The sequence below is a fragment of the Rhodnius prolixus genome, unplaced genomic scaffold, assembly GCF_049639745.1.
Source record: "Rhodnius prolixus isolate KJV_2025 unplaced genomic scaffold, Rpr scaffold_25, whole genome shotgun sequence".
Taxonomy (NCBI): domain Eukaryota; kingdom Metazoa; phylum Arthropoda; class Insecta; order Hemiptera; family Reduviidae; genus Rhodnius; species Rhodnius prolixus.
The window spans coordinates 662937-688754 of record NW_027411585.1 but is presented as its reverse complement, the minus strand read 5'-3'; the positions used below and the strand labels follow the sequence as shown (position 1 = coordinate 688754).

At 33.2% G+C, this 25818-nt stretch overlaps 2 protein-coding genes across 8 annotated transcripts in view; one reads left to right on the top strand and one right to left on the bottom strand.

The window, feature by feature from the left end:
- The first annotated feature begins 3697 nt into the window (after window positions 1-3697).
- On the top strand, window positions 3698-5478 carry ND-MWFE (NADH dehydrogenase (ubiquinone) MWFE subunit). Its single transcript, XM_074116752.1, has 4 exons — window positions 3698-3863; window positions 3935-4021; window positions 4783-4842; window positions 5165-5478. Exons 1-4 carry the CDS (start codon window positions 3762-3764, stop codon window positions 5279-5281), a joined length of 366 nt encoding a protein of 121 aa, XP_073972853.1. The 5' UTR covers window positions 3698-3761; the 3' UTR covers window positions 5282-5478.
- A 756-nt stretch (window positions 5479-6234) lies between these two features.
- The window catches only part of LOC141448390 (uncharacterized), a 37024-nt gene continuing 17440 nt past the window's right edge, over window positions 6235-25818 (bottom strand). For 3 of the 7 annotated variants that reach the window (XM_074116733.1, XM_074116736.1, XM_074116737.1), the window contains 31 exons: window positions 25555-25683; window positions 23786-24344; window positions 21038-21153; window positions 20760-20936; window positions 20331-20452; window positions 20027-20258; window positions 19851-19946; window positions 19599-19764; window positions 18871-19080; window positions 18650-18793; window positions 17903-18063; window positions 17702-17827; window positions 17346-17504; window positions 16911-17054; window positions 15832-15945; window positions 15423-15443; window positions 13732-14115; window positions 12403-12543; window positions 11924-12036; window positions 11054-11456; window positions 10820-10975; window positions 10391-10498; window positions 10037-10306; window positions 9878-9932; window positions 9373-9517; window positions 9137-9263; window positions 8434-8540; window positions 8161-8302; window positions 7669-7778; window positions 6648-6735; window positions 6235-6567 (listed from right to left, as the gene is read on the bottom strand). In XM_074116733.1, coding sequence (XP_073972834.1) covers window positions 6499-6567; window positions 6648-6735; window positions 7669-7778; window positions 8161-8302; window positions 8434-8540; window positions 9137-9263; window positions 9373-9517; window positions 9878-9932; window positions 10037-10306; window positions 10391-10498; window positions 10820-10975; window positions 11054-11456; window positions 11924-12036; window positions 12403-12543; window positions 13732-14115; window positions 15423-15443; window positions 15832-15945; window positions 16911-17054; window positions 17346-17504; window positions 17702-17827; window positions 17903-18063; window positions 18650-18793; window positions 18871-19080; window positions 19599-19764; window positions 19851-19946; window positions 20027-20258; window positions 20331-20452; window positions 20760-20936; window positions 21038-21153; window positions 23786-24344; window positions 25555-25683 — 5094 coding nt within the window. In that variant the 3' untranslated portion in view covers window positions 6235-6498. Of the gene's footprint in view, window positions 6568-6647; window positions 6736-7550; window positions 7588-7668; window positions 7779-8160; window positions 8303-8433; window positions 8541-9136; window positions 9264-9372; window positions 9518-9877; window positions 9933-10036; window positions 10307-10390; window positions 10499-10819; window positions 10976-11053; window positions 11457-11923; window positions 12037-12402; window positions 12544-13731; window positions 14116-15422; window positions 15444-15831; window positions 15946-16910; window positions 17055-17345; window positions 17505-17701; window positions 17828-17902; window positions 18064-18649; window positions 18794-18870; window positions 19081-19598; window positions 19765-19850; window positions 19947-20026; window positions 20259-20330; window positions 20453-20759; window positions 20937-21037; window positions 21154-22510; window positions 22602-23785; window positions 24345-25554; window positions 25684-25818 lie in introns of all 7 variants that reach the window. The other 4 variants (XR_012454994.1, XM_074116738.1, XM_074116735.1 and 1 more) reach the window with 4 other exon arrangements.

Here is a 25818-nt window from a genome sequence, read left to right as displayed (position 1 = left end):
TTTCAAGTCTGCGCTGTAGTATAGAAGCAAATAATTTGGCGATACTATCGATGAGTGAAATGCCGCGATAATTATTTACGATATTTAAGTCGCCCTTTTTGTGGAGAGGAAAAATAATAGCCTCCTTAAAAGTATCTGGAATTTCACATGAATTCCACATTTTATTGAAAATATATCTCAGTCTCTTAATGCACTCCGGTGGAGAGTACTTATAAAATTCATTAGGGACTCTATCTTGGCCCGGAGCCTTATTATTCTTACACTTTTTAACCACTTCCAAAATTTCCGCGCTCGAAAACTCTTTGTCCAAATCTAAATCTACAGTAAATACTTCAGCAAATGAAAAAGCACTAGCATTCAAAGGAGGGTTTAGTAAGTTTTCAAAATAGTTGACCCAATTTTCTATTTTTATGGAAGAACTCGAAATAAATTTCCTTTTTTTAATTTTATTTATAATGCTCCAAAATTCCTTATTACTATTAACCAGTTTCAAATTGATAATTAAATCATTGTAATAATCCCGCCTTTTGGTTAAACGTACTTGTTTGTATAATTTGTTGGCTGAAAGATACAATAGTTTTATTGCCTGTGAGTTGGATTTCCTAAAAATATTTAAAAGTACAAATGATCTTTTCCGCAACTTAAGACATTCAAAATCCATCCAGGGTTCTCGAGCAACTAATTCAAATTTCTTACCACCCTTCCGGTTCTCCGCTGCTCGCTTGATGCAAGATCTAACCTTCTAAGGTGCTCCACTTCCTCTTTTACACTTCCGTTGCAGACTGTCATATTGAGATCTTGTTCAAGACGACTCTGGTATACTTCTTCATTCTTCTGAACCCAAATCAGTTTTGGAAGCAATGGAGTAAGATTTTCCTCGTAGTGTTTCATTCCGGTAGATAGTTGTAACGTAATAGGCATGTGATCAGAAAATGTATCAGCCAGTACTTTAAAATCGTGAACAAATGGCAAACACGGTGTAGTTACACAGCAAAAATCCACAACTGAACATCCAACTTTTGAAATATATGTGTATTCGCCACTTTGGTCATTCAAAGTGCGTCCATTAAGTATAACAAAATTTTCATCTTCACACATTTCGAGAAATTGCTTACCTCTAGAGTCTATTTTGGAATCTTTCGACCTCCTTTTTTTAGCTAGGGCACATTGTGATTGGTTCAATAGTTGAGCAGGAAGTACTTGGGCTTCTCCTATGTGCGCATTGCAATCCCCAATTAATATCAAATTGGTCAAAGTATTCTCATACAGGCTACTTTTTAAACAATTAAATTCTTCATCCCATTTGCCATAGTTCAGATAGATCGGAATTACGCAAACATTTATAGTTTCGCTATTAATGTAAATGACCTCGAAATTACCTATTTTATTGAACGAAGCAATATTAGCAATAGGACTTTTCAAATTAATTCCCAACAGTTGACCACCACTGCCTCTACCGTAAGTTGAGTTTTTAGAAGCTGGTATCCAGGATAACTTGAAGTCATCAAATAAATAGTCCAATCCGCTGATCTTATCTTCGGTAATAAAAGTTTCAAATAAAAGGAATATATCGTAAGATTTGATAAATCTGAAAAAACTGGAATCATTTCTCTTGCTGCTAAGTCCTGCAATATTGTAAGATAAAATTCTAAATACATATTTTTCACTCTTTCCATCATTTTTATTCTGAACTTGACAGACAGACTCTTCTCATTTATCTGAGTTCGTGTGTGAGCTTATTAGGCGAACAGCGGCCGATATATCTGCACCTACCAATTTGCTTAACATTTCCTCACCATTCACATTTCCTACTATTAATTCATTTCCATCTGACCAATCAAAGCGTACATTTCCTATTAGCAGATAATCATCTCGCAATCGGGCTTTGAGAGTAGGATTGAGGCGCATAATTTCTTTTCGAAGTTTATGTAATTTAGACCTCTTGTTTCTAGAATACGCAGACAAATCTTGATTAATAAAAATGCCACTTCCTTTTAATAGTTTTGCTTTTTTCAGCACGTTTATAGCACTATTACCGCTATCCATTTGAACTAAGAACTGTTTATTTTCCTTTATCTTTCCAATTGGTATAACATTATTAATTTTACAACAATCTACTTTTAAAACATTCTGCCAAATATCTTCAACACTTTTCTTTAAATTTGCACCATCTTCAACCACCAGCCCTCGAACAATTACATTATTCTTTCTTAATTTATTATCAATTATATTCATTTGCTTCCTTAGATTGTCATTTTCAATCCTTAACATCTTTATTTCGTTCTTAACAGAAATATTTTCATTTACTAATGCTTCAATTTTGCATTCAAGGTGTTTAAAGTCATCTTTTGACGGCAAATTAATCATTTTCTGGTCAAACGTTTTACTTATTATATTCATTAATTGCTCTGTAGACACACAAACCATTTCCGGAGAACTCATTGTTACTTGTTTTTTTGATAAACTTCCTACTAATTCCAGTTCAGGGGAATTTTGACTTCTACGTCTTTTCACACTTTTCGGTGTTGTTAACGGACTTTTAATACTTTCCAGATTTTCGTTACTTAAGTTCATAAAAAATTATTGAGAATTATTGTTAAAATTTCGCAAAGAATATAAAAAAAAGAAAAGAATATGCCCGTATTATGAAATGTTTAAAAAAATACCTGTTTATCCAAACAAAGTTCAGTACAAATACTGGAAACAATAAGAAACCAGAGTCACCAACACTAAACACATCTAACTAACTACACCGTCTTTGACCTTGACTTGATTTCTTCCAATTTTTACTATTAATTATTAATACTATTTTAGTTTAAATACTTCTTTTGAATGACAATGTCACGTTTCACAACTTATACACAAAAATATTACAAAAAATTAACTTCAAACCAACAAAAAAAACAAAAATTCAAGAGAGCACATAAAATACGTCTACACTGGTCAGAGGTAAGATAACAACTCGCCTCCGTCCACAATACCTGATTGATAGTTGGACGTAAAGCCCACCTGGAAAAATAGTCATTACTTTCCTTTTTTTCTTTACAGAAAATTGCTTTTATTTTTATTTTATTTTTTTATGATTAAGGCACCTTAACAACTGAGGGTTATTGAAGTCTTTTTTGTCTAAAGCTCTAGACGTGGCTCAAGTGCTCGAATAAAACATTTCAGTACGTAGCGTTGTTGTCAACAACCCAGGTGACTTGAGAGTCAACCCATTTTGTCTCGTATCATACTTGCCGCGGCTGCTAACTATAGAATAGACTGGACAGCCAACAACTGGACAATAGGTGATATGAAACCCTACAAGATCATTCTGAATGACTAGACAGTCCGAATGACAGTCTCAGAACGACTGGCAGAGTAATGTACTATATTTAAACATGGTTAGAGAATTTAGTACAAGTTTTCCTCAGGGCAAAGTTGCTTATTTTTACATAAAATGGCATTTCAACACCAACTTTACAAATGTAATTGGATTATTTAAAACAGATGATTAGAACTAATTGTTTTTCAACAGTGCCCCTTCCCGATGCGCGAATTCTAACAGAAAAGAAAATGCCTTAAATGAATGTTGCAATCTTCTTACTATGTTTAAAAGTACACCTTTCTTAAGATTTTTTAAGTTTAGATTTAGATTTTTCTAAGGTAATATTCAGATTGATTTTATTGGTAACACTTTTTTTAAGTTTCTCTTATTGTATAACATACAAGGAGGTTTCTTAGGATATTTTTTGAGGTACTTCATTCAAACAGGGAAGATGTGGTACGAAATATTGCCTGCTGCAGGTATTATCTGTGCAGCAATGACTTTTCCATCAGTCTTTAACTATTACTTTCACAAATTTATCTACAGTGGTAATGTAAGTAACTTCTAATCAACATTCTAGTACTTAGAGTGATTTCATGATGAAAACGTTCTCTTTAATTGCAGCCTTATAGAAGAGGAATAAGCCCAGTTTTCAATAAAGATTTATATTTAAGAGATACGAGATTATCCAATAATCCTTACATAATGCAGGTATTACTATTTTTGGTATTTTTATATTTTTCAAAAATTGTCGAAAAAACATTTTAGAAGGCCTGAATGAACTATTTTATGAAACTACTGTTTTCTTTGTGACACCTAGCTGAAGATAGCAATTAATTTGCATTACATGGTGATTTGTTTTTCTCATTTTGCTTCAAAATTTGGTTCGAAAAACAAAGGTCATTCTTCAAACCCTTTTGTAGAAGCCACATTTTCATTTTATTTTGGTTAAGTTCACTAAAATGTGAAAATATTTGTTTAAAGCATTTGAACGTCTGCACATTTTTGTTCGATGATATTCACTTCAAGAGAAACGTGTAAAGAGATTGCTTAACAGACTAAATTTCTACGATCTCTATCATCTTCAGGATTACTTAGTTTAGGTTTTAAGGTGTCGAAATTAGGGTTTAGAATCAATTCCAAAAATGTGTTGAAAAGTTAGGCTTGTAAAGGAATAAAATATTTCTCAATGATGAAATCATTTATAATGGGAGAATGGGAATACGCAAATTGAACTTGATATTTACGAATAATAATGACGAGAAGGTTCATACTGCTTATTTTTGTTTAACAAAACCTTTATGCTTACAGATCTCGCATAGTAGAAAATAAGATTGCTTGTAAGCTCTTAGTTTTAAAAGTGGCTTTCTGGAGAAGCTTGTCAAGAAGTTGGCTGAAGTAATGTCTTCAACCATGATTCTCAGAAAATTATTATTTTTTTAATTTAACAGTCAGATTTCTTTTTCTTGCAGGGACTGGATAAAATACCTGATGAGGATGGTAAGGATAGTACATCTCGCCCAAAGAGACCTGTAAGTTAGTGATTATATAAATTCGATTCTCTACTAAGATTGTTAGAGGTATTTGTAATTATTTGTAGAATTTCTTTGAATTAAAAAAAAAATTAAAACTATAATATAATAAAATCACTTTGGTTAGATGTTTTTCATTACTTTAACCACATACCTGCTCCTTATCTCCAAATCATCAAAGTAAAGTTTCTTTCTGAATGAAACTGGGTTGAAGCAGGCTCGGAGTCTTGCCATCTGTCTTTGTACCTCGATTTTCCAAAAAACAACCCAAAAGTGTTTACGAATTTCAATACTTAATAATCTGACATATTTCTTCTTATAGGATGAAGATGAATTCATCGATAAAAATATTCCAGAGAGTTTACCTGATAAAAATATATCAGATATTTTCGTAACAGATACTGATAATAGTGTACCAACAAGCGAAGATGACAAATAAACAAATAACATCATCTTTAAGATTCTTTGCGCTAAGCATAAATTGCACGCTGAATTTCAAGAAATTGATCTCATATTACCCATCTCTTTTTGGAACTGATGTTTCGCCATGCAGCTAGAGCTGTTCAAATTTATCTTGACTAGGATTTGTGAAAAAAGTTATTTGAAATAAACATTCTTATTATTAATTTATAATAATTTTATTGATTTTATTATTATTACTGGAAAATCGCAAACCAGCATTGCCTTGGGTCAACGGTTGTGGCTGTCAGGAAGAGTCAAAGAAGCGAAAGTGGAATTCCTTGTAACAGGAGTATGGTCTTAAATATAAGGTATTTTTAGGTTGTGGTGCGTAGTTCTGTTGAGTAGTATGGAGCACTTGTTATACGACGTAGAATTTCAACTGCAGTACTTGTAGAGCGGTAGGAATTGGAATGATTTGACTGAACCCCCACATTTCAACTAGTCCAAATCTGTTTCAGTAGCACATTGACAATAAGTACTTCATTGTGAAGCGTTAATTTTAATCGTTTATCATGTCTAACAGTATCCCCAATCAGATGATAAGCGTTATTTCAGTTCATGTCGTTTAAAAAGTGTGGGCTGATTCCGTTCCAAGTTTTATAGTTGTATTGTAAATATTTATCGGTTATTTCTGAGGAGTTCAAAAGAGTTAGTTTAACAACACGGTAGAAGACAAACCTGGAATCCAAAAGTAAAACTGAGATTAGGGCGGGCCTACCAGAATCTCATTTAGTTCTATTCTCTAATTACCTATGAAAACCCTGCACTCCATACTGCTCTACACCGACAGCTTACCCCTTCTTGCTTGGAGCTAGTTAGTCTGTAATGGATAAGTTACAGGTCTTCTAAAAAACGGTAAGTTTTCTTTTTGTAATAATAAATGCTCTTTCTGTAGCGTTACTATAGTGAGGAGGCAAACCAAAAAGTGCATTCGATTGGAACAAAGAGTTTTACTTCTTCCTCTCTTATAATAATGTACAAATGGAAAACCAACCTTTAAGTAACAGAACTAGATCTCCCAGTTCTGTAGAGGTTCATTTCTCGTATTTACAAAAAAAAGAAAACAAAAAGTCAAAAACTTAAACAATTAAAACTTAATAAAAGATGATGGAGCAATAAAATAAATGAAAAATTAATGATTTGTTTTCCATCAGAGAATTATAAAATTAAATTAATTCGACTAGAAATTCACTACTATTTCTTCGCTTTTCTCTGGACAGGAGCTGTACTCGGAGGTTTCTTGGTAAGTGGTCTTTCTCCTGACTATGAAACAATAAACACAAGATTAGAAACCATGAAAGCAGTTACAAATAATTTATTTCATTTAAAGTGGATGTACTCACCACACTTGACGAACTGCTCACTAAAGGTCTTTGAGTTGAATCACTGGGACTCTTGGGAGATGGAGGTGGTTTCAAACTACGCTCCACGCTGAAAATTTATATTTTGAAAATTCATAACTATAACTCGTATCATTTTACTAATTGTACATAGGAAACTACAAATATCGGAAAGTTGTCCTAAATTCTCTCATTCCCATGAGGTTGCCTACGGTAAGTGTTATGTACAGCTATTGAGTCAAAACCGTAAAATTGAGATTTTACCGGAAATCCGAAAAAGTTATTTAGAAACAGCTCCTTCATATTTTGTCAGGATACTTCCGTAGCCGCAACTTGGAGGTCAAACTCTTTCACCGGAAGAAACATTTTACAGAGCTTTTTCTGAAATTATTAAAACGATTTTCTTTAAACTTTATCGCTGGAATTGACCTTCATTACACCCATAAAATCCTATATTTGCTTGAAACATTTTTTTAAAGACACTGATCAAGGGCACTTCTGCGTCAGGGGTTGTACGTAGACTAAAGTGACACTGCAGCGTAAGGGATAATGAGTGATACTACTTTAAATATGATTAAACTGTTCAATCAGTTGGCCAAAACTTTTAACTTGATGAAAACTTACTCAATCGGAAATACCACTTTATGTCACTGTTTTGATTTTTTGTTTTACAAAAATTCTTTACTTTCGTGTTTAAATTACGAATATTTCAGAAACAGACCCAGGAATGTACGACAAATTACCGCCTAATAGTCGTACAAGGTACAGGCAAATAAGACACTTCAGGATCAATGTCTGTGGTTACAGAATCGTCTAATATAATCTTATCCAAACTAAAATAAGTTATTTTCAAATTTTACACTATTATGAGATTAAGCTAAATCTGTTTTATCCAAATATACTTACGCTTGTATAAGGTCTCATGCAGCATTGAAAGCAAAAGCTTTTTTGAAAAATTAATATACGGTACCAAAATTAAAAACAAAATAATTTACTAAAAAAGTTCTTTAAAATAACGGCTTACCTGTTACCGCGAGAAGTTGAACCAGATTTCTTGAACATCCCACTAAATTTATCTTTAAACTGTCGATTGCTCTTGTCGTCTGCAAGACTTGTGTCAGATCCAGGATCAAACTGTTACATGTTACATAGGATTAGTAACATCTTAATTTCAAGAATGAATGCGTACAGAAGGTCATGCTTAAATCTATGTTTTCGAGATTTTAAACTGCTGACGGCACAGAACCGGTGATGCATCAACTGTTTTTGATCCGAAGCGATCACAACTTAAGTTGTCCGCATTTGCATCTGCTATTTAGCAGTGAATAAAAAACTATCTTGCCTTTGCATTATGTATAAAGGTACCAAAAAAGCGAATCTCCTGCTGATAGTCACTGTTCAAGTGAAAGTATTTTATTTTGCAAGAAGTAGGTATATGTATTACGCTTTTCTTTTAATAAATTGCTTTCATAATTAAAATAAAAGGAATGCTTATTTTATAACTGATTTCGCTTACATGTCCAGTGGAGCCCATTTCACTGTCGTGGTCTATACTTCTGGACTTAGTGAGCTTCTTTAATTTACCGAATAATCCCAACTTTTTCTTTTTATCTGAGCTTGGAAGGACTTCACTCTGAGTTGAACCTCCTGAAAGCCGACTGCAAAAGGAGGGGGGAAAAATTAAAATTTGACATTTTCAAAATTTCATGAAAACCCTTTGAGAAACACCAAAATCTAAACTTTCTTAAGAATATAAGACTAGAAATTAAAAAAAAAAAAACTTGCTTGCCTGTCTAAACTGGGATCTCTCATGTGCAATCCTCGACGAAACTTCTCCATTTCCTCTAATGACTGGACACTGGTCATACTTCCTTCATCATCGACACTCCATATTGCCTGTAACAATAACAAAAACGCTTATTTTTTTTTTATTTTTTGCAATGACCTGATGGGTTATTATGCCCTCCGCTCTTGTTCCAAAACGCTTATTAAATTTTCTAAGCAAAATAATTACTTACTTTATCCATTCTTAGTAATCATAAATAAAAATGAGGAAGTTGGAAATAATGTAAGTACGAAGTAATCGTAGGAGTTATTTTTGAGAAGATATAAGGAAAGTGAAAAAGTCTGTGTAGTCAACCGGAAGGTGGAGGAATTTTCTTTAAACACTGAATTTAAGAAATCATTTGACCCATCTCTATAATGTATACGAGAGAACAGTACATTTTACTGAAATAGTACCTTTATCGTTAGCGTAACTTTTCTATCTCCTACAAGAGTCATACGAATATTCTAGGGAAATGTATATTAGGTAAAAAAGTTATCGTACTGCATGTTTACATTCAATACAGAAAGATTAATGAAAATCGAGAAATTCATTTTAGACTCTTCAAAGCAGGTACTTTCTTGAAACAGAAAGTTGAACATGATCGTACAATACATCCTTCTATTTTGGTAAGAACAAGTAAACTGAAAAAAGGAAAACTACCAACCTCTTCCTGGGCAGAAGTCTGTTCTAGTGATAAACTCTTCCGCAGTGCGGGCCCTTTTTTCTGAAGATTTCTTCTTTTGACTGAATTCAGCGATTCCACACCACCGTCCGACTCAATGGAAGATGACCTAACGAATTTTTTTTGTTTTATAAATAAATACATTTACGTAACAAAAAGCACCATTAGCAACCATCAGGGAACTAATTAAATGAAAGGTAGTTTCATACAATAGTTACCTATAAGAACTAAAAGACCGTCTAGTCCTTTCTGATTCTTTTTCTTCGGTCTGGCATTTTCTCAGTTGATTTGCAGCTTCGGTCAGACGTTTCATTATCTCTTGTACTTCATGAGTTTTTGCATCTTCACGACCAACAGATGACTCTGAAGAAATGAATCATTTATGTTTTATGATAATAAGATGATATTTTGAATATAACCAAAAAGTTCATCTTATCAGGCTTTTCATTATAAATTACACAATAGCTATATTTGATAAAGGTGAATATTCCAGAACTTTAAAACTGTGATTAGATTTTTTTTTAGCAACTTTGACTGATCTGCTGAAAAGAAGATTGGCACCGTAATTTGCAAAATGTTCGGCTTTGGGTAACCAAGTTGTATTAGGGACATTCGTAGATCTATTGTGCCGGTCGAATTCGCTCCAGGGGCAGCTGTAGGTTTCACCAACTCCAGTTGGGCCCCGTTTACTAGCAAACGTCATGAAATGAAGCTCAGACCTACCTCTACTGTAGTCTTTTCTTTCGAGATTAGGAGATGCCTCTCTTGATTTTGGTCCCTGTAAAAATTTTAATAAATTTACATAGATTCATGTCTTAGATTAAATTTCTGCTCTGAGATCTCATAATAAGGCAGGTAGGAAATCAGTGTATTTATTGTTACCTTTCTCCTAATCGGAGGTGTTGGCATCGTAGCAGATTGTTTTGGTTTGGACGGAAATAGATCTGGAGCTAAAACTGTTAATTCTTCCACCAACTGATAAACACTGATTATCTGCCGCTCTTCTTCCTGTTCGGCACGTTTCTTCATCGTTAACGACTGCCTCAGTAATTCCCTCTCACGCTCATTTTTATCTTTTTCACGACGTAATTTCTCATTGGTTGTACGCAGTTTTGCATGAGCATCTCTTAGTTCCAAGAGATCACATTGCATCTAGAAAATTAAGTGAATTTTTTAAAGTGAGCAATTCTTCTTACAGTTGCAAATAAAATGTTCAAGCTAAAAGATAATTATTACTTCCGTTAATTTTTTTCTAATTTCCTCTTGTTCTTCTTCGTTGGTCTTCTTCAGCTGATCCAGCCGTCTCTTCGATTCAAGACGTTCTCGATCTCTTTCCCTCTCCACCTGCACATTCCAAACCAATATATAAACTTGCCGCACATTTAATAAAACAAAGACGGAGGCAATAAAATTATAAATCTATCTAGCAAGCCATTCTGATAGTGATGTTATTTTCTAGACTATTAGTAATAAATTGTACATTTATAGAATCCAAAAATGCTAAGGTAAAAAAGAAAAACATTTAATGCACAGAGGATTTTTTTTTTTTTTGGTGAATTACGAAAGGTTTCTTAAGTTAATAAATTTGTTACATTAATAATTTGGTATGAGATATTGAATCATTTATGAAATAATGATTAAAAAAAGAAAAAACTAGTATTGTACCTCAAACAATGTTTGTCTAAGATCTCTGGCCAAAGTTGAAGTTTCTTGCAAGAGTCTGTGCTGTTCTTCTCTTTCTTTCTGCCAGGCAAGCTCCATTCTAGTTTTGAGACCAGAGATCTTTGTTCGCCCACTGCTGAGTATTTTCTCCTCTTCGAGCTAATCAAAGGAACTGAACTTTAGCTAACGTCGGCCACAGCATCTCTTAAATCACCTTAAGTGCTTATTTTGACTTACTTCATTCAGTTTGGAATTGAGCTCAGATAACTTCACCTCCCAAGCTGAACGTTCTGAAACCAATTCGGTTCTCAGCCGAGAAGCTTCAATCCTAGATTCTGATAGTTCATCTTCTAAACAGCTGATCTGCTGTTCTAGTTGTGCTACGTGTGTTCTGAGATCATCACCGTCCGTAGAAGAACGACTCGATATGGTACCGCTGTTCAACCCGGACGCTTTCAATTCAGATATATTCCTTTGCGCAGCTTCCATCATGTGTCTATAAGAATCTCGTTCTCTTTTAAATCTGGCCACTTGCCCCTGTAGACTTAGCATCTCATCTTGTATCACAGATATACGTTGGTCATAACGCATTTTCATTTTAGCTACGTCTGTTTTGCGGGCCTTTTCTGCTAATACTAATCTGAAATTAAGAATACTTGGTTATTTCAATACCGGTTTGAAACTATAGGATATGAACATATTCTTGTGATGGCATTTCACAGCACGAAAATGTATTTTTCTGTAAAAATATATAAAATAAAAGTTGTATGCATATTAGAAATATGACGTCGAAACAAAATCTCAGGAGTCGATACATAGAAAATTTCCAAAAACTGGAAATTCCAATTAGCAGAATACTTCCGGATGAAGAGTTTAAATTATTAACTTTCTGTCAGTTATCTGGGAGTACAAAATCTAAGTTACGATTTTCACATACAGACCATTTTCTAAAAACCTTTTTTTCGTACTCAGCAGACCTTGAAACGTATATTATCTCTGGAATCTCAATTCGGAATACTAGCTACAAAGAATGTCTATTATACGGAGAAAGAAAGTGTATCAGACCATAATTTTATTTCATCTCATACAATAAACCATACTGCTTACTTAGTTTTGTATTCCTTCAATTCTTCTTCTAAAGAAGTCACATCAGCAGTCATACTCCTTTGGACTTTGGAAACTTTATCGTAGTCTTCAACCTGTTTTCTTAAATCTTCGCTCTGGAAATAGATTTAATTAGGATTCTGTTATCGAAAGTTACAAAACTTAAAAAACTCATTTAAATGAGTTAAATTAACTTAAAATTGAATAATAAATAATAAAACATAGCTCATCATTCACCACTTATGTTAATGTTAACCTCTTAAATGTTTAAGATAAAAAAGACCTTAAAGGGTTCTACAACCCACTAGTGAAAAGCTATCTCTCGAAAAAGCATTAAACTGAATAAAAATAAATAAATATTTACGTGGAGGTTAAGCGTTTTTGGTTGCATTTTAATTTAAAAAATAAAATAAATAAACATCAATTCCCATGATATTGAACCTTACTAATTTCCCCAACTTATTTACAAAATAAATGTTAACCTCTTTGCGCATGTACTCTATTTGCTCGGTCAATCCTTGGCTTTCTTTCTTCAGCTGATCTATCTCGGATTGTTTTTCATCACAGAAAGCTTGAAGTCTAGTCTTTTCCAAACTTAACGTTTCAGTTTCTTTCAGTTTTTCCTTTAAATACAAAAAAAAAAATTAATAATTTCTGTGATAATGTTTTAACTTTAGATGGGAAGTGCAGAACTGTTGTTAGGAGAAGCGTTAGTGTTCTAAGCAGAGTAGATCACTCCTAACTTTAAAAAATATAATTTTTCAGGTTTGGCAAATTAATGTCCTGAACATTAAGAACTCAATATATTGGAGGTTTTTGTACAAATCTTTAATTTTTTTTATCATTATAATACCGCCGATTCTCACGTTTCTTACAATTAACCTTATGATGGTAAACTGTATAAGGTTCTCTCGTTTGAAATTATTTATTAAGTAGTTGCCCTACCAAAGTTTACAGAGAGGCATTTATCTCGACACACTGTGAACATGAAGGGCATGGTGAGGTGGTGAGTAAATAGGCCAGCAGAGAGTCATCACATTGTCGTAATCTTGGAGAGGACATCAATTACATGTTAATGACATTAAAAAAGAAATTGAGGAGTGAGGATTAAAAATATTCATAGAAAAGACAAAAGAATATAGCTCATCAGATGGCAATCCAACAACAATAAATGGGAATTAGGTTAAAAGTTTAAGTATCTTGGATCTGCCATTAGTAATGTAGTGTTCTCTGTAACAGTGGAATAAAACTAGAAAGAGAGAATAGAGAACAGAGACATGGACCAATAATAAAAATCTGTACTAGAGTACATTGTAAGTTGAGGAAACATTCATGGAATCATTAAAAAAATTATTTGATCCCTTGCAAGGCGCTTCTTGGAGTAAATATAGTTTCCTGACTAATGTGGGCTTGGAAAAGCGCGACTCACTTGCACTGAAGATCGAATACACCAGGGGCATCTAATTATATACATATAATTAGATACTTCTACATAGAAATACTTCTTATCCACTTTTTCTATCATTCTATCCATTCCATTTCTATCCATATTTAAATATCCATTTTTGAGGAACATTTTATAATATTGGTCGCTGAATGCGCAACTCGAAGCTTGGAACCTCGTTCAGCTTTGACAAAAGTAGAACCAAACTAACTGTTCATAGCACTCATCCAAGCTTCTCGGATAGAAATGGATAGTTGCCATAATTTACAGCAAATCTCATAAAAGGAGAAAAATAAGGTGACAAATTTACCCATTCTGTAAAAACTTGTATTTAGCTTTTTGTTTTGAAATATAGAACATAAATTACCTCCAATTTGAGTTTCTCCTTAATCCAGTTGTCCTGCTTACTATTATAAGTTTCTCTTAGAGCTTTCAGTTCACCCTCAATATCTACAAGGTCATTTTCAGTCTTTATAAGCTCATTTTGTACTTTCTCTTTCTCTTTAACCAGAGTTGCCTTCATAATAACATGTTCCTCTTCAAGTTGCTCATATTTGTTGGTTAACTCATCGTACTCACGCTTTTCACTTTCCAAAGCCAAATCCAAATTATCAATTTGTGTTTGCATTTCTTGGATTTTCTTATTATTAGCAGTTAGCGCGTTCGTCCTTAGCTGAGCTATTTCAATATCTTTAGCTTTGATCTCCTTCTCTTGGGCAGCTTTCAAACGGTCCATCATCTTACGATCAGCCTAAAATGCAAAATTATAGATAAGTTTTTTCGAAGTAAATTAAGAGATATGCCACATTATTCGATAATTCAATAATTTTTTTTCTTATTTAGAATCTGTTACACCATTCAACATGAATTTAGCATGCACATTAACATGGTCACATATCAAAAAGGTTTATTGACAGCTCTCATTATGGAAAAAAATATCATTTTATTTTATTTTGTAAAATTACATTCTTATTTAAAACTCAATACAGTTAGGAGTTCCAAAATATTTATCAACAGTACGACTTTTTTTTACCTGAATCATCAAAACGACCATCTACCTCACACACTTTCATTAAGTAATGAGCATGGAATGGTGGAGGATTCATGAAAATAACAAACATTTTCCGTAAAACGTAGCGGAACGTCTTTTTACTGTGAACGTACACAAAGCAAAACAAAAACATAATTCAATTCTGGAGGTAATATAGTGGTTAACCTTTTAAGACTGGCTCAATCACATGACTGAAATAAATTCAAAGCCAGGTCTCAAATTAATTGGATAGCAGGTTGACTTTTGCCAATAAGTTTATTACCGAAATTTTCATTTTCTCTTAAAAACCTATCATTTACATAAATTTTGGCATCAAAAATCATTTTTAATAATATCCTGAAATAAAAAAAGTCCGCTCTGAGTCTTCAAACTACAATTAAACATTTTTTTTTTAAATACCATAACTATTTTACTAGAAATTTTGATAAAACTTTTTATTGATTCATTAACAAAACAAAAATTCAAGTTATTTCTTCAAAGGGAAAACTTGTAAGAGGGATTCTGCATAGTAACTGTAAAAGAGCAGACATTCAAATTCGATGGAAATGTATGAATGATATAAGAAACATGTCAGATTTATAAAATGATTGAGTAAATAAATGAAGAAACACTCTGTTTGGATATGGTGGGTAGTAACACTCTAAATAAGCCATCAATAAACCTTATTCCCTCATAAAAACACAGATTAAGGTTTGATGAGAACGTAGCAAGTCAGACTGATGTCAGATAAACATTACAATGAAGAGACAATGATAAAGTTCTTATGTCAAACTGGTTATTTACAAGTAAAAGCATTTGTATTATAAAACATCATTTATATCTTATTTAATTAAGTCTTCATTTAGGCCTTCTTTAAAAAACAAACATTGAAACAAACAAAAATTGATGGCATTATTTGTATTTATTTATTTTTGAGCGACGATAGACACTTATTGAATTAAGAGTTATTTGACAACGCAGAGGTTAAACATAGAAATATTGATTAACAAAAATATACAATAACCTACCGCAGATTCCCCACTTGCTTCCTTTAAAAATAAAATAATAAATTATTATCACTATTTAAATTTAATCTAGCATTATTTATAACTAATGGAAGGAGAAGAGTAGATTGTAAATTCCTACGGATGTTTCGTCTTAAAAAGAGCCACTATTTGCCCTTCTGCTTCGATAATTATTAAACTAACTCCTAAATATTGCAATCTTGATATTATTTCATAAAAGAACTGGTAAAATATTCTTACTAAAAATATTTTCTTATACATTGTTAAAACTAATCTTTTGCTGTCATATCACAGTCAATTTACTACAAATATTTTGATAAAATTAAAACGTTTAATCATCTATACATAGTGGGAAAAGATAAGTCTAAAATTAATAATAATGAAGGATATTGTAAATAATAAACAAAAACACCTGTAAATCCATTTCCAACTCTGACGCTTTCTTTTCCCAGTCGTCAATCTCTTTTTGTAACAGTTTCTCCTTCTTTGCCATTTCTTCTTGTGATGTCTTCAGTTCTTGTTCAGTCTGTTCATGTTTAAAAGGTTAGTCTTTATTTGAGACATACGAGAAAATAATTGAAGAAATGATGGAAATCTTAAGAGAAAATTCATGCGGAAGAATGGATGAAATCGGTAAACTTTTGAGGCCAAGATATTGACTCTTCATATTAGTAATGATTTTTTTTTGTAAAAGAAAAAATTATAAAAGAAGTTCAAGCGATTTTCGGATCGTCGATACGAAATTCGTATCGATTATGTTATTCGGTCTTAACGTGGTTTCATGATCAAAACTATTGAGACTAAACAAAATAATTGCATTGTCAAAGATGGTGTGATATTGCGGAACTGATGAGATTACTTAATGTACTGCTGAAGTTTGAAGTCTAAAAAAGAGTCTTAATAGTTTTGCTCAACTCAGTTCCGCTCTTTAGACTCAGAAGAATCTGAGAAAAAAAAATCTAGATCAAATTATTTTAAAGGTTAATCGATGTACCCCTACACTTCTGCTCTAATCCTATATCTATTAAATTAAAAATCTAATTGCACTTTGGCAGAGGAAGTGTGTTCGATTTTGTTACATTACTTTATGAAAGGAGGGTGCAGATCATACTACATAAAACTTTTAAAGAAAGCCCAATCTTTTGAAATCTTAAAATTGTTTGCCACTTCTAAATCATAACCCACATTACTACAAAAAAAATCACCAAAATAACTTGTCCTACAAAATACATAACACTAGATTTAGGGTGGAACAAAATCATGATTACTAAAAGCATCTTTAGTACCGAATTGGTAACTTCATTGAGAACTCGGACTCCTTTGAGGCCAAAGATAATGGCACCCCTAACAAAGTTTTTTTTTCCGTCATACGTACAAGCGTGCTCTAAAGAATAAATTGCATCTACCTCCAATCTGTACTACGAAAATGGCAAACTTTTACAAGCTACTTCCGAATAATGAAAGAAATGAGCAAAATAATTTTAATATTACCTTTGTAATTTTGTCAGTAAGTTCAGTTATGCTCGCTTTAGCTGAGGCCAACTCTTCTTTTAGCTGACTGATTTCTTTGGTTGCTTTAGAGGTAGTTGTTTTAGTCTCTTTTACAGCGTCCTCTTTTTCGTGCACGCCTTTTTCCTGAAAAGAAGATGAATTGTGCTTGTACGTTACATTTGGAAAGTACGTTATCTCAAAATGGTAAGGAAGTTGAAGTGGCACCATGAAAGAGTAAGGTACTTTAATTTCTCCAAGTGATTATTTGGTTCTGCTGGCGAAGTGTTAACAAGATTTATTCAGAACTTACCGTCACTCTTGTCTCCATCAGAACTTGGGCACTTGGCGTGTTCTTTGGGAATGGTAAAAAACAAATCACTCCCTCTACTTGATAAATATTCGGACTGCTCTAGACGCCAGATAAATTTTACTTACCAATTTCTTAATTTCCTTAGATTTTGTTTCAACTTCTTCCTCAAGACTTTTAATCTTTGACTCTGATTCTTCAAATTTAGTTTTCAATGACTTAGTTTCTTCATTTAATGTTTCCTTCTCTTTTTCAATATCAACCATCTTCTTATTGAGTTCTGAATTCTAAAAAAAAATAATAATAAGCTGGTGAGAGGGAGGGATTAGCTATGCGGTTAGCGTATTAACGTAGAAACGCAAAACCGGAAATCTGCACGATTAGAATACCTTCTTATATCTATAAAAAGATAGGTGAAAGTAAAAGTATTTCAATAATATTGAGGCCAGGTAAAGCAGACATGTTTATTCTGCAGATTACTGACCTCTTTTTCTAGTTTGGTTAACTTTTCTTTCCTAGTCGTTCCTAGTTTTTCCGCCTTTTTTAACTTTTCCTCAGTTTCTCTTACCTTTTTCTCTAATTCTTCAATTTTCTTTGTTTTATCCTCCGTCTGGAAAAAGTAGTTTTGAATTAATTTTCAAATTTTAATTTGACTTAACTTCAAGTTCAAAAAATATTAACTAACCTCTTTCGTTAATTTTGTACTTGCTGCACCAGTTTTCTTTGCTGTGTCCAATTGCTTTTCCAAAGTTTCTGTTTGTTTTTTTTCTTCATCCAGTTCATCAGTTAACGAACTGATTTTCTTTTTTAGTGAGTCTATGTCACCTAGGGCGAGAGCGCTTTGTTCTGAAAATCAGGTAAACACTTTATTTACGTTTAAGTGTATGTCAATTAGCCAAATTGTTCGTCTGTCCAGTTATGAGATTAGAGACCTGATTTAAACATTGAAAAGGTGAACAATGACTATTTTACGCCCATCTACCGATAAGTTGTCATGGACGTCGCAAATAGGAAATATGATAAATTTCTCACAAACTATTAAGTGCAATCCAAGGCAAAGACCGGGAATCGATCCAGGCCTACAATTTAGCTTAATTTTGCGGACCTTGCCTCTAACTTTAAGTAGACAAAATAAAGATAAAAAATTAACTAACATGCCCTTTCCCTCGCTTATAGTAAAGGCTCATCTTTAGAGATTTTGATTCGAATACCAGCCTAATGATACAATAATTCAATTGTCACTATTTCAGAACAGTTAAAACCCGCAAAAGGAGTACCTATTCCAAGATTCTTGGCTTTAGATGTACGACAAACTCTAGTTCAACCATTTCTAAAATATCCTGCAAGAATTGCAGGAGTGGTCTTAGCAACCACTCTCTACTTCAGTTCAGTTCAGCGAAAATACACAGATAAAAGAATAGAAATTACTTACTTATTTCCTGTTTTAATTTCTCAATTTCCGTAGTCAGATCTTTCTTGGTATTGACGAATTCCGTCTGAGAATCTTGTAGTTTCTGCTTTTCCTTCTCCGCTGATGCTTTATACTTATCAGCGTCCTTCTTTAGTTTTACTTTGTCTGTAAAGAAAATGAACTCGAAGACTGTATCTCATTTAAAACAATTTAACAAAATAAGATTTCTGCTCAAAACCAACCATTTTCCAAATCTTTAATAGTTTTATTAAGATCGGCCAAGTCTTTTTCTTTCTTAGCATTCAAATCTTTTTCATCTTTAGTTAAACGACTGAGTTTGGACTTGGTGCTCTCCAGTTCTGCTTTGAGCGCATCCATTTCTCTAGCTGTTTTCTCCATTACTTCCTTAGTTTTTTCTTCTTCCATTTTCTTAAGCACTACCATTAATTCACCTAGAAATTTAGAAATAAAGGTGAACATGCCTTGAACGAGTATAAAAACAAAGCTTTAAATACAATTTTTCGATTTCAGACTTCAAATTTGGTTCATCAAATTTGCCCCCAAATTGTGGATATCAATTTCATTTAAATTTTGAATAATTCTGGTTTTGTATCAACGAAATTCTGTCCTTTCTGTACCACCGTGGAATGGAAACAAAAATAAAGAAGAAACCGCAGTGTTTAGCAATGGCTGGATCATACTCAGATATTAGCGTTAATAAAGTCCGGATCGCTTCCAAGTGACATTTCTGGGCCTTCTAAGATCGCATTTAGTGTTCTTTCTAAACATCTCTCAGTGCTCTGCTTGTATCAGGCCAAGATTCCTCGTTGTCCATCACTACACAATCACTCTAAAGGCTCCTTCAAAAAAGGAAGAGAAAATCTAAGAGTAGTGGCCAAGAACTCGATTCACACATTTCGCGAATGATCACCTCGAATTAATTATATATGAGAATAGTAGAAATACTAACTCATTTCATTTTCAACTTCTTCGACCATTCGTTTCAGTTGCAGCTTTGTACTCGTTTCAGTTGGTTTTTTAGGTGTTCGGCTTTTATAAAAGGAAGCTGCTTCTGCGGTTCCTTGCTCCCTCAGCCGTTTTAGCGCGTCTTCATGCTTTTTTCTTTCTGTTTCCGACTGAAAATAAAAAAAAGTAAACTATGCGAAGCTAACTAAAGTATAGATATTAGTATTCTCAAGAATAATTAAACTAATTACTTTACTTTTTTCAATTGGGTTTTCAGCTTCTCCATTTCAGCAATGGGTATTGGTTCATCTTTGTTTACAATTGGTTTCATTGCAGCTTCCAATTCTTTTATCTGAAATAGAAAAGAAGTTTATTAAAAGAACAATCTATTGCATTAAACTATTTAAACTCCATTTAGAAATACTCTTTTACCTTCCTATTGCTTTCTTCCAATTGTTTTTCCAAACCTTTTGAATCGTTTAGTCTCTCCACAGAACTAGCTCGCTTCGACGCACTTAGCAAAGATAATTTCTTATTTTCAGCCATCAACTTTTCATTTTCCGATTCAAGTGTTTGTGTTTTTGTTCGTAATATGTTAGCTTCAGTTTCTATCACCTGTAATTGCCTCTTCAAGTCAACTGTTTGTGGATCTGCATCTAACGACCTGAAAACAAAAATAAAAGTTTAAAAGTTATACAAATTTTTTATTTACAATTTATGAATTTCAAGTACTAACTTGCTTTTCTGTAATGTTTTAGGTTTTTTTGTAGCTAATGAAATTTCCGCATGCAGTCTCTCACATTCCCTACCTTTTTCAATTAGTTTCAGTCTTAATTCACTCATCTCCTCTTCTAATACCTGCACATTTTTATTACACAATAGATAAGTAACATTATGGTTGTGAATGACTTAATTTAGGTGTATTTTCTTGTCCTTATATAATTATAAATTCAAATTATATTCAAAGTCACCCTGCTAGGGCATGACTTTAGTCCCCTTAAGAGGAACTGAACTTCTTCAGGAATCTTAGTTGGTAATATCCGTCTAAACTCAAACAAAACTCATACTAGACAAGTAGAGCTTGCAGAGGTATTCGTGTTTAACGAACCACAGGCAAACTGCAGCCTAATTAAGTTAATCACCACAAACACTTTTTTATATTTACCTTCATTTTTTGTTCATAAACGGCATTCGATTTACTTGGCTCTGTGTTCAATAACGCTTTTTTACTTAATGCTGGTGATTTAGAATTTAATGTATCCTGCAATTCCTTAACCTTCTTTTTCAGTCGTTCACCTTCCCCTTCCAATTCTTTAACTTTACGCCTAAGCACGGAAGCTTCCTGGTGAACAGATCATAAAACGCATCATCACTCAATTTTTTATTTAAAAGAAATAATTTTAACATATTAGACAGAATGTTTTTTTTATGAATGAATCAAACCTGTTCATTAAGTTCCAATTGGATTCTCAATTCAGAAGGATCGTCATCGTCGGATATACCTTCATCTTTTTCAACTGGTTCAGGGGTAAGACGTTGGGATGGACTGGGACGTCGGGCTTAAAAGAAATAACAAATGTAACAGTTTTTATGACAATGACATAAGATGTCATTAAAATCATAAACTTAATATTTTTTTTTTTTGCTCATCAACGGCTGAGGTTATTAGCGCCCGGAGCTTTTTCCAGTGCTCTGCCGGCCTCCGGACAGTGTTCTCTCGTTACAGACAACACTGTCCATCACCGGACAGTGAGCTGTAAGAAGCTCCTAGGAAGAGAAAATCTAAGGGTCAGCAGCTGGATTCGAACCCGGGACCTCCGCGTGGGAGTCCAGTATGCTAACCTCATAACTAATCCCTTCCCTTCATAAACTTAATAATATTCCTAAAATAAGTGCATATAAGTTAAAAATTTGAAACTTTTTTCTAAATATTTTGTATTGGATTATATTACTGGAGTATAGCAAAAGTCTGCATTTTTGGCTGTTTTACTTTGATAAGTAAAACAATCTTCCAGTACTACAATTTAATGTTATTCTTATTATTATTCATCATTTTAGATAACAATAATGAAGAAACAGAAGTCGTATTTCTGAAATACTGAAGGAAGTTTTTGAATTAATGATCGGCAAGAAAAAGTTTGTTAGTGACATACAAATGGAATCATGTTAGCAGAGCTACGGAGAGTGTAACGTGATGAGTTATTCTTAAAAAGGCAATATTTTATAAATAAAATTTGACCGTATTTGAAGCCTGAACAGAACCTACCGGTTTCCCTTTCTTAATGGAATTTTTCTTTCTTCCATGTATTTTCCTAGACAGCATGGTTCCCTTAATTTGGAGGAGTAACCACCCTCGAACATGCATTCGGTAGCGCCTACGTGAGTTAGGGAAACTTTCCTTATCTAGGATCTTCTCAGATTCTTCTTATTTGGAGGTCTAGTTAGAATGCCTAGGTAGAGCTTTAGAGGGAGTCATTTGAGAGTATACATAAATATCTGGTTGGCCTAGGTTTGATAAAAAAAATAATGCCTCTTCAAGTTGAAATTACAAATGTGATGTTATTTAAAAGGAACAACAGGTCAGATTAGTAATTAAAAGTAATGATGTTAGTGCAGTAAACACAATCGTATATTTAGCAACACAAATATTATATTCAAGAATGCCCCAAATAGTATTGTTTCGAGGTAAAATTTCTATGTATGGTAAAAAACAAATTTTAGCAACTCGGATATATTCTTCTATGAAATTGGTTACCTCGGATTTATTTAAAAATTTCTATTCACGTTAATAAAAAAATAAATAAATCTACAGATCATGATTGAAATTAAAGTAAGTTAGTTATTAACTGGGACTTTTTGTCACACACACTCTAAGCTAGCTTAAGATATGATTGATTATTCTATAGAAAAACCTACTTCTGGCTTTGGTAGCCATTTTCTTAAGCTGCAAAACCAAAGATTCGTTATCGTCTTCAACTCGCGATGATTTCTTACGAAGGTTTTCAGCCTGAGAACAAAAATGGCAGGATATCACCCAAAATGGAAAGTTTTAATTAAAATTTAGGTGGACTAAAAAAGGAAAAACACGAGGGAGATGATTTTTCAAATAGGTGGATATAGTAAAAAAAATTATACACATAGAAGCCATACATATGGTAATAACAAAATTATTCCAGTCGTCCACAAAGTTACTGCTGCAGAGTTACCTTTCATCAAATTTCCACTTTGGTTTTGTGATAATTTTCTAGTGAACTTGGTCAAGTTTCATTTTAAGCGTCTCGACGTTAAGCATTGCTTTCTCTTACTGTTTTTAGAGAACGCATGCAATTAAGGTTTTCATTTTTTTGTTTTCATCGGGAATAAACGTTTTGAAGTTCTGCTGATTTAGAATAAATAAGATTTTTATAAATTGGGTCAAAATGTTTGGATTATCGTAATTGAAAAACAGAAAGTCGCTAAAATTTTATATTTCTTTTCGATGGCTCCTTAGGACCCAACAATATGTTACGGAACAAAAGCCAAATGGAAATGCTACTTTACCAAATCGATTTTTTGAGATTCCTAACTACTAATTTTCTGGCGAACTTTATTTATGTGGAGGTTTTATGGAGGGGTAAGTTAAGCTCTCTTCCGAATGTTGTTTTTGAGTTTGTTGCGCGTATCAATCACCTGATCAGTAAAGTTATACCTTTTTTTTCAGGCGCACTTTACGCCCCACTACAGATCGAGTGTCGTGTACGGAAGCGGATATGTAACAGAATTTTATGAATTTTTCCAATTACACTACTAAATAAATTTTAGGGCCCAAGCCAGGGACGAACTCAGTACCACAATACATCTTAAATTTATATCGTGTTCGCCCTTTTACTCTACCTCTAAAATCAGCCCAAAAATTTCTGAGCATGAAATGTCTCGAATGTTAACTTACCTTAAATTAAATTATATTTTTACAAAAAAAAAAAAAAAAAAAAAAATGTTTAGCGTTATTATGATTAAGTTCAAAATGAAAGTCTTCAACTGCGCAATAACTTTATTGGACAACTTAACATACGATAACACAAGAAGTTTAGACAACAAAGAAGGATTCAGAAGTACGATTTCCATGTAGTTAGTCTTTTTAGAACGGCACATTTATTTTCGTTAAACTTTTTACTTTTTTCAATTTAACATTTTGTTTGAATATTCCTTTACCTAGCAAAGGTAGGAACAACGCTCCCAAAGGTGACAGTACATGTGAATGTGGGAGTAACGATCCAAAGGGCAACAACTTTGAATGCAAACAAGGATTCATGTCCAGGACTATGGTCTGAGATGTAGAATTAGAGGAAGATGGATTTGTCTGCGTCATACGATCTACACTATCATTCGTGGGAAGTCCACAAAAGGATTCAGTTTGTAGACTAACATCTCTATTTTTAGGATCACACTGAGTCCATTTTGTATTGTTTGCATTTATTTCAATAGCACTATATTCTTCAGTTTGTGTCATACGATGTTCTTGAATTTCAGTCTGTGTAAACTGTTCACAATAATTTATTTCTTCATTTTGTACGCTCATATCCTGTTTAACTCCTTTTACTGCATTTGCTTCCAAATCTTCAGCAGTCGTTGTAAGCTCTGGTGGACTGTCTAATCCTAGGAAGTTCAATCCTTCCTTTACACTCTGATATTTTCTTTCTCCAGTTAGTTTGATCGGTATTATGTCCGGTGTGCATTTGTTCACTTTCTTTCTCACTTGTAGCCGTAAGATCTACAAATAATTTCTATTGATAAAAATAATACGAAATAGTTTATATTAAACATGGAATGCCAAAAATTTCTTCCCTTTATGGGTAGGAACAACGCTTCTAAAAATAACAGTACATTGCATTTTATCATAACCCTCGTAAAAGTAGTGGTATCAGTAGTACATAGACGGTTCCTGTTGGAGCAAGGAGCGGGAGCTAGGGTTTATTGAGCCATCTCAATAAACCCAGGAAGACTAGCCTTCCAAAAAAAGGAGTCTCAGGTGAAGTTAGTCACCATTGTGTTACTGAAGTAGTTAATTCCAGAGACCGTCATCTTCTAGGGCATGTGGCCTTACAGGCTATCAAGTCCTATGAGGTCAACTCAAAGCTTGTGTTGAGTACTCCTGTCGAGAATTGGAGACTCCTTGGCCCTGGGGGGTCCAGTATCTGGCAATTTTCTTAAACTTTCGTAGGCACATGAATCTATTACCTTTAATTAAAAAATTTCCCTAGTTTTTTGTTTTGATGCAGAAAGCTGATCATGGTACAGAGGTGGGTTTAAGCTTTCCTTAAAAGTGCTATCTCTGGAAAATTTACAACTTCTTCATATTTAATAGGAATTTTACTGACAGATTGAATTTCTAGTAGCACTATACAGATTTCACTGAATGACACAGCGAGACCATTAATCTCAAATCCCTCCCAAAAATGCCTGGAAAAATCATCTCAATGAAAGTTACAAATTTAAATTTGCACATTGAGCGAGAAATGTTTAAAGAAAATTGTAAAAGCTAGGAAAACTTAAAAAGTGAAAAAATCCAATTAGAAGAGGTGACCAATTTCGTCTAAAACCTCATTGTGAAAAGTAAAAATCAAACATCTGCCCAATGGCAAATGATCCTTGTTTTGGAATATGAGTAAGTAATATTTTTTCTTGAACGTTATGTTTAATTAAAACCGAGATAACTTTGGGCATCCATGAAAGAGTATTTCAATTCATGGAAAATATTTATTTCAATTAAACCAATTTAAACATTACTTAAACAACAATCTGCACAATCGCAATACATTTCTCTTACAACAAATCATAATTTTAATAAAAAAAAATTGCGTTAGGGTAACATAATAACTAAATTTTTGAATATCAAGCTAAATTTCTGTTCTGATAGAACATTTCATAAAAAATTATTAAAAATACTGCAAGAGAAGATAACACTGTCATAGATAACTAACCTCCTCCTCAGCATATCTCAGTTGCTCCCTGAGGTCCGCTTCCCGTTCCAGAGAGTCTTGTAGATCTCGCAACAGTTGGACTGGATCTTCCTGGGAGTCACCTCTTGTTAACGACTCTCTTGACATTTTCTAGTAGGAAACAAATTTATTTGTGTTTAATTAATACACTGCAAGAATGATCGAACTAAGTGTTATAATTGTGGAGAGGTTTTTTCATCAGGTTTCAGTGGTAAAGAAAAAAAATCCTCAACTTAACCGTCTATT